The sequence below is a fragment of the Ruditapes philippinarum genome, unplaced genomic scaffold (assembly GCF_026571515.1).
Source record: "Ruditapes philippinarum isolate M1 unplaced genomic scaffold, ASM2657151v2 ctg2554_1_1_1_1, whole genome shotgun sequence".
In the NCBI taxonomy this organism is placed as follows: domain Eukaryota; kingdom Metazoa; phylum Mollusca; class Bivalvia; order Venerida; family Veneridae; genus Ruditapes; species Ruditapes philippinarum.
The window spans coordinates 23,280-32,599 of record NW_026865229.1 but is presented as its reverse complement, the minus strand read 5'-3'; the positions used below and the strand labels follow the sequence as shown (position 1 = coordinate 32,599).

At 31.8% G+C, this 9,320-nt stretch overlaps 1 protein-coding gene across 1 annotated transcript in view; it reads right to left on the bottom strand.

Moving 5' to 3' along the window:
- Positions 1 to 203: 203 nt before the first annotated feature.
- LOC132728301 (fibrocystin-L-like) overlaps positions 204 to 9,320 on the bottom strand; it is a 32,390-nt gene continuing 23,273 nt past the window's right edge. The window contains exons 4-9 of the mRNA XM_060713932.1: positions 8,813 to 8,860; positions 8,485 to 8,558; positions 8,034 to 8,076; positions 6,855 to 6,925; positions 1,529 to 1,645; positions 204 to 549 (exon numbers count right to left, since the gene is read on the bottom strand). Coding sequence (XP_060569915.1) covers positions 341 to 549; positions 1,529 to 1,645; positions 6,855 to 6,925; positions 8,034 to 8,076; positions 8,485 to 8,558; positions 8,813 to 8,860 — 562 coding nt within the window. The 3' untranslated portion in view covers positions 204 to 340. The remainder of the gene's footprint in view (positions 550 to 1,528; positions 1,646 to 6,854; positions 6,926 to 8,033; positions 8,077 to 8,484; positions 8,559 to 8,812; positions 8,861 to 9,320) is intronic.

The window sequence follows — 9,320 nt, the reverse complement described above, 5'->3', positions numbered from 1 at the left end:
CCCCTGCCATTATATGGCGGGGGCATAAAAACATACACACCTAGACATACAAAAGACGTAAATTAACCACTTTTAATGTGTCATGTTCATAAGTGATAGGCCATCTGTCAAATATTTATGTTGGCCATAATTAATAAAAGAAAATGAGGATTAATGAATCTTTTAAAAACCTAGCTCAAGCTAGCTCTTTTAAAATACCCCATCAACATATAGCCTAGCTCCACTATTTGCATAAAGTTGGAATTGGTATTCTCCACGGTGAGGTGGTCGAAAGTATGTTGTCATTCTGCTTGCGTGTGCAGCAGTTATATCGCCCCAATTTTCACTGTCGAAATACGTTTCATCGATCGTTTTTGAATTTGTAGCGGTGATTGGAGCTATTGAGGGACAAAATATTGTCCAGGTCATTTTCTCCTTTTGTTGTCCATGTCCAGTACTCGAAATGAACACCCCTGTTTCCCTCAAATTTAGATGCTGTATACTGTGGGTCTGCAGCCACGATACATTCTACATATTCGTCAGTGACATTTTTGACGTCACAAACAGTGTCTGAAACAATACATATGAGCCGTGTCATTGACAAACCCAACATAGTGCGTTTGCGACCAGCATGGATCCAGACCAGCCTGCGCATCTGCACAGTCTGATCAGGATCTATGCTTGTTCGCTTACAAACCCTATAACAAGTAGAGAAACTAATTACGAACAGCATGGATCCTGATCAGACTGTGAGGATGCGCAGGCTGGTCTGGATCCATGCTGGTCGCAAACCCATTATGTTAGTTTTGTCATGACACGGCTCATATTTAAATCTACATAGAAAATAGCTTTCTTATCAATATGCAACTGAGTATGATTAGACAGTAAAACATACTCCTAAAAATCATTTTTAAACCAAATTACAGCGGCAAATTTTTAACAAACTAAAGGAAATTTAACCATTTCGCCTTTGTGTAAAAGATAGGTTTAAAAAAATAGACCCAAATATATTCTTCAAAATATTGATCATAAGGATGATCACTTGTGCCAAGTTATTTCAAAAAATTTTCAGCGAATAAAAGTATGGAGTTGACAGACAGACAGGCAGAAGGATGAAAATTCTCACAAATTGATACTTATGTGGCTATGCTTTTGCTGTCTCCATTGTTCTTTTAGCGATGTAAGAGAAAATAAGAGTCCGCTTTGCTGACAAAAACACTTGCTAAAACATTTGACCTCTAAGTGTGACCTTGACCTTGAGCTAAAATTGATGGCATATCATCTCAGTGAGCTGAAATTGAGCCAAGTTTCGTGAAAATCCTTCTAAGAATGCTGGAGATATGGAACAGACACAAAAAGCAGATAGACTTACAGACAGACAGACAGATAAAGGGGATTACTATAGTCTCCTCTTGCTTCATGGGGGAAATTGACAAAAAAGGAAGGAATCGTTTGTAAGATATCACATAAGATTGTAGTCAGTTGAAGGGAAATGTAGTATTTGAACTGTAGTTTTATTTAATAAGTAGTAAAAATAATGGTGTTTTACCTCCTACATAAGCCCTCAATTTGGAATAAGGTGCTCTCTCATCAAAATGATTTCCGTAAATAGTAAGTGTCAGACCTCCAGCCTTACTGCCAACTGAATGACTTATACTTGTAATGGCTGAAGTAAAAAAATAACATTTGGTTACACAACTGTGTATAGTGTATTGGTTAAATGACTGTAGTTAATGTTTTACAAATTTGTTTATTATATAGAGGATATTTGTTTGTTTGTGTGTATGATTAAATTTTATTTCATCGAGTGGCTTTAAAAACAGTATTCTCAGGAGTGGCATAGCCATGAGTGAGAATACTGTTTTTAAAGTTCACGAGATGAAATAAAATTACATCTCACACAACAAATAAACTAAATTTCTTTTTATTTCATGCTAAAAAACAAGTTTAAACGAAATTTCCCATAATATTAACGTAAATATTAAAATCTGTTTTCCCCATTGAGAGCCTCATTTAGTCGGAATTTCTCATTAAAAAAAAGAAGTCTTGAGCTGAAAATAAGTCCGACAATCAACGTTAAAAATGACAGTGATATTATTTATTTTATTAAAAAAAAAATGAATTATCGCTTGTTTTAATAATAAAAAACAAACAATTCTTGTAGGAGTAAAAGTCCAACCATCCATCCATATTTCTGTTACTTACTGCGAATTTATATTAGACCTGGCTTTGTTAAATGTAAGCGGCAGCCATTTTTTAAAAGTTGTGTATTTCTTGGGAGGAAAATAATTGTGTTTGATACAGAGGGATAGCATTTGGATTTGTTAGTCATACACCTTTTTAAAAGAAAGAAAACATATTTGAGGATTGTAACAGACAAAAAATAAGTGTTGACAGATGTGAAAACATTCAAAAAAAGCAGCTAGGAAAATGGAAAACTTGGAACTTGCTCAGGAACGCTGGGTGGTTTTTACTTGTTCTACGAGCTGATGGCTGTCATTGCTTTTAATTTTTTCATAAAGCATACAGCAGTTATTGCTCGTAGGATACTTTAATATGCCCAAATGTCATCAAGAACAGTTTTGCATGTGGAAGGAATGTATTTTTCAGACTGTAAAAATGAAACAAACTTTAAGAACTGCGTCCAAAGGACACGGATGCCCCCACTAACAACATATATATGGTATATAGTGAAAAAATCAACAAAGGGCCATAATTCTGTTAAATTTGGTCGCAGCAAAAAATTCCTTCCTTTACTTCCATCTCACATTAAGGTTGTTCATCCCTGGAAGTTTAAGCAAAATCTGCCATCCGGTTTAAGAGAGAGTTGCGTTCACAAATTTCTATATGGTATATAGTGAAAAAATTACAAAGGGCCATAATTCTGTTAAATTTACTTGCAGCAAAAATTCCTTCCTTTACTACCATCTACACATTAAGGTTGTTCATCCCTGGAAGTTTAAGAAAAATCTGCCATCCGGTTTAAGAGGAGTTGCGTACACAAAATTTCTATATGGTACAGTACTGGACACGCGAAACCCGCAAAAGTCGCGTTATGCCGCGAGTGTAGTCTATGTCGCGACGGGACAATTCGCGGTAAAACATCGCCACGTGCAAGTTCGCCGAATTTCATGGCGGTTCACGAAAAATCGCCGCGATGTATCGCCGTAATTTACGGCGAATCTTCAGCAATAATTGTATTAGAAAGTACTACTTGCCGTCATTCCCGTGGTCTTTAATTTTGAAAACTTTAAAAAAACTTGTAAATGTCATGTATATTTATAAATATTTAGCATTTGAACATGTACAGCGTATACATTTTGTATACTAAAACAAAGCAATCAGGTGCTGGTGAAAATTAGTTAACAATAAAACGAAATTGAAATTACAAAAGGTAATTGGTACTTAACATCAAAGAACGCACGATAACAAATTGTCCAATTGTTATTTTGATAATAATACAAATGTAATTAAAATCCATTGTTTACTTTCGCACATATTCTATTTTTAGAACAATTGAAAGCGACATTTAGCACCGATTCACAGGTGTAACTAATTATTACGTCTAATACGCTAATTATGATTGTTGAAAATTGTAAAAGTTTTATCACTTAAATTGAGACATTCTTTGCCTTCAATTTCACCACGGATTTATATGTAATATAAATCCGTGATTTCACGAGTAAAAAATGCCAGGTGCATGAGTAGGTGATGAGTAGCAAGATGCAAATCAGATTTTTTTTATTTCCGCCAAATCAGCCAGGGCATTCGACCCAAAAAATTCACTCGAAAACAAAAATAAAATCGGAGTTAAATCACACATTTAATATGTAAAGTAACGAGTGATCATTCATGATGGCATTCTGTGCATAAAATTAGGGTGTTACTATTTAAAGTATTTACATAAATAGCGACCAACCAGGGAAGATATTTTCCTTACGTCACGCAGTACTGCATGATCACTAGTTTACCATGAGAAATTTTAATGTGCTTTGGGGTACATGTTCGTTTGTTTATGGATGACGACTGAGATTTAATACTAAGCCCATGCAATAAAACATTTCTGGTAGCAGCGGGGATTCTGTCATAAAATTGACCGAAAAAATAATTTTTTGGAATTCATATGCATTTTTGTTTTGATAGCAGACACAAGTATTGCACAGTATCTTCAAGATCATAAAAATGTAAATAAAATATCACAATCAAAATGCACTTACGATTAATAATATGTCAATAATTGACACAATCAATATCCAACATTTTTTTTTTTTACTTGAGCAATAATTAAACATGTGTAATCATTCCTTGACAAAAAGAAATGACAGTTATTTTCTGATATATAAAAGAGAGGTGGAAGTCAATCGAGTGTCGGCATTTCTTTGATGATTCGGCAACAACTACAGGTGTGTAAACATCAAAGATTCACAGATTCTTCAGAAGAGCCGACCAGTCATTTGTCAGAGGTCATTTCGTGTGTAAATTTTGTATTTATTATTTAACAATGGAAACATTATATTCCTTTTATTTATGGATGCTTCTTTTTGCGCGAGTGCTTTGTGTCTTTTAGCGCTATGGAATTTCAACAATCGGCGATAATTTTCGGTAACTAACAATTAAATATTTTAACATTTTTAAAACAGGGGTGCAAATATCCGCCATTCAGAAATTATAGGAGACAAATCTTGCGTGTGTTTATATTTTTTACAGACGTGTAATAAATTGAGTAATGATCACCCGAGAGAACGAAATGTCCCGGTGATCCACTATAACTCTTCCAGGTCGTACGGGAATATTTACGCAGGATCGGTAATTTGACCATGCTTGAATTTATGTCTTATGTTTTCTTGATACAACTTCATGTAGATCTACTAATTAATTTTCGTACTTGTACATGTATATCTGGTTTCAAGTTCACAGAGAACAATTATAAATAGATCTACATTTATTATACAAATGAACATGTATTATTCTCCGCAAATCACGGCAAATGTTCACGGCAAAATCGCCGCGAGTTGAATTCGCGGCGATTGTCTCAAGTTGCCGCGAATTCGCTCGCGTTATAAAGCATGAGAGTTCGCCGCGAATACGCGAATTGTGCGGGTTTTGCGTGTCCAGTACTGTATATAGTGAAAAAATCAACAAAGAGCCATAATTCTGTTAAATTAAGTTGCAGCAAAAATTCCTTCCTTTACTACCATCTACACATTAAGGTTGTTCATCCCTGGAAGTTTAAGCAAAATCTGCCATCCGGTTTAAGAGAAGTTGCGTTCACAAGATTTCGGGAAGTACGGACGTACCAAAATTTGATGTTTATGAGGCAAATGAGCTCATAAACACCACCTGGACCAACGTCCATAAGCAAAATAAGCTCATAAAAGCAAAAAAATAGCTCTTAATTTTTCACACGTTTTTTTTTCCTAGCCGTGAAAAATGATTTCCTATCAACTTGTGTGACAGATGTTAATTATGTAGTCATGTGTTCAAACTGCTTTTGAATGCGTAAAAATGTGTGATAAAAAGCTTCAACTGTTACTATTCAAATAACCACAGTGATATTTGAAAGTAAACAGAAAGAACTACTATCATATGAGAACTTCCGTGACCCGGTGCTGCGTGATAATCACATGTGATCTTTTTACTATAAGCTGGTTTAGTTATTGCCCTTCCCTTTTGTTACGCCTTTTATAACTTGCTTGTATACATCAACGCCTCAAAATTTTGTCATGAAATTGAGACTGATTCATGAGTCGAAGTCCCGATGTGTTGAAGCTTTTACGCAAGTCCATTCAACTTCGACTTACCTAAGTTCTACTGTATATATTCTTATTTCTTAATTTTGTTGCATTAAAAACTGTGTACTTATTTTATCTATCAGTCTTCTGTTAAATTTATGTACTTAAACTAAAAATAACAAAAAAATACCTTTCTAAAATAATTGACTTACATAAGTAAGTATATAAATGTAAGTTATGTTGTATTAATTTACATTCAGGTACAATAATTCTTGCTATGCTTAAATGTTAGATTCACTTATAATATGAATTCATAGTGTAAATTACTTTAATGGCTTGAAATCATACAATATATATATATATCTTGTCTTATGAATATTTTATACTACTTTTGTTTAATAATAATATCATAAAATAATCATATAATCATAATTAAAGACTTCTATTCTTGTCTGCTTTATCATTCAGTGAAAGCCAAGCCAAGTTGAAGCTATAATACAATAAAAAATATCCCCTGTAAAACATGAAAATTGAACAAAAATATTAAAGATCCTGTAACACAATTTTTTCATGGTTTTATTTCATAAATATGATGCTCAAATTAAGATTTGTCAATATTGTAAGCTCCAATAAGCATTGATTATAAAGATATTACCCAATTTAACATTTCATGTAAATAAAGGGAGGTAATTAGAAATTTATTTTCTTTAAATTCTTAGTCAAATTTTCCATTAAGAAATGAATGCATGTAATTTATTGATTAAATATAATGTGCACAAATATTTGCAGTACACATTTTACATACTCTTCGATGTTTGAAAATTGTTTTATTTGCATAATTATATACATATATAATTTTTTGCAAGTGTGGTATACACACAGTAATAATATCAATCACAAAACATACAGGATCTTTAAATGCAGTTCTCTTTTATATATTTGTCTTATATTTTCAATGAAATCAAATCGTCATCACTTTCATAACATGTGTTCCATTTTTAATTTAAAGTCCACTGAGTGGTAAATAGAAACAGTGATTACGGGGGATTTTTTACCTTGATAATGCCATGTACTTATATCAAGTTTATGCAAGATGGAACTAATAAGCCACCTTAGTTTATCAAATAATTTATGATATAATACCTGTATATGTTTGAAACATATAAATTTCATCAGTATAAGATACATGATACAAATCAGCAACAACCATTGATCTAAAACATGAAAAAGATAATAATTAAGAAATACAGTAAAACATGTAGGCACTGGCCATAAGTCTTATTTATATGTGAAGCGTATGATGTAAATTTCAGGTCTACATTGGACGTACATTTTGTATTCAAAATACCTAGACAATATTCAAGCTAACTTGCTAATCAACAATGTTTATAATGTTGTGTTTAATATAACATTTACCATTTCCATATAAAAAAAAACTTTAAAAATCAGGTCATGTTAACTGAAGATTTATTTAAAATCATTTATATTCATAAACAAGTAAATCAAGAGAAGGACAGAGAATACATGTTAAACATCAAACTTAGGATGGTTTGTAATCTGGTTTATTCAAGGATCTACCGGTTTCAGTCTTTCGATACCGTCATCAGGATACATGTCAAACTCCTCACAGTGGTTACGTCACACTTTGTTACTTTAATCACTGCCACCACTGAAACCCATGTGACAATAGTTGTATCATGTGACAAAAACATGGCAGCCAGTTTTAGAACGCCAAAGATCCCATATCCAACTGGTAGATTTACAATTACATCCTTATCAAATAAAATATGTTCAAAACACTCAATTTGCTTACATTTTAAAAAAAGTACCGGATCAAACGCAATCGTTCAATAACTGTCTAACTTCAGCTATTGTTTACTATACATAGGATGTTATAGTCAAAATATCTTTCGTTATGTTTACAAAATAATTTTTATATGTATATTTTTTACATTCTTGTACATTAAGCATAATATTTTAATGAAAGAAAAGTAAAATGATATAAAGTATTCTATTTTAAAATTAAAAGTGAAAAAAAATATATTCAGCTCTCTGACAACCGAATTTACTTGTGGTGGCAGTGTTTTGTGTACTGATCAGGGGAAGTAACCGCTGCGGAGAGTTTGGATACATGTATTTTAATGGTACATGATTACTGAAGTACTAAAAAGAGGGAACAGAATCATCACAGTATGTTACTATAAATAGACATATAATTGAGTTTTTCTGGGCAAAGTGCCAAGTTATTGTCCTTATGTTAATTAACTACAGACCATACATAAGTCAATGACCATTAATATCAATAAACAAAAGAGAACATACCTTCCATAAGGGCTTGAAACAATGTAAGTTACGTTGTGAAATCCTGAAAATTAATAGCATTATTATAAAGTACTTCTTAAGACATATATTAGCATTTCAAATCAGTTTCTCTAATGGTAAGTTTTTTTCAGTGAGTGATTCTTAACCGTTGAGAATTTTAATTTCAAAATCATGAAAATCAATATAATTAAAACACGATAAGTTATTTCTGTCTTTAAAACTACAGACTTTGAGAATGGAAAAAAGGTAAATTAGCCTATATCATGTATATTCAAGAAAAATATGTATTTATAATTAATTTAATATAATTATGCAACATCGTACCAATATGTGTTATATATGTAACAGCATATAAGATTTTCTGACATGTTGAGGACAGAAAAATTGCAAACAACCTCTAAATGTAAGATAAAATGCAAACAACTTCTAAATGTAAGATAAAATCACTTGCCGACAGATGAACCTTTAGTTTTACATTTCAGGTATCCATATAAGGAAGACCAATATCTTAGCTCAAAGCCATAGCTGAAAAAACATATGTAAACAGACAAATAGTGAGTTAAAATATAGTTAAAAGTGAAAACAATGCTGAGACAGAAAAAAAAGGAAATACATGAAATTTAACACTGTTACTTTTTAATTGAATATAATAAAATGATTAATTTTTGGTTTATTAAGAAAACGCTTAATTTCATTGCTTTATGGTTTTATTCACTTTTTTATCCATTAATTTACACAATATTATCACTTTTTATATTGTTAACACTTTATTAACTCACAAATTATCATTGTACTTCAAGTCACACTCTCGAGGTCCAACATACACCCTGACAAAAAAAAAAAAATAATATATGTATATTTTTATATTCAAATTACCTCTTGTATTTTTTTCTCTTTTCGTTCACTTTTGTTAATAATTTTGATATACAAATGTGATTACAGGTCATTTAAGGTTCAATACAAATGTATATTATAAGATATCCAAGACATAAAGTTAACATTTGAATTTCAAAGAATCAATTAATCTTATGTAACAATATATATATATATAGTTCAATTTTTGATACTATACAGTACACACGTATTGAGATTTTGTGCTCGATTGTGTGCACATTATACATGTAATACACCCCTGATGAAGGCATAATACGCCGAAAGTACTTGGGTATTTATACTTTAGCACTGTATGAACGTTTATTTTCTCCAAATTTATTGTTTTTTTTCCACGTTCTTGTATCCTTCTTTGGATCCAGTGTTTTTGAAAGGTATTTTGTAGATGCAAATATT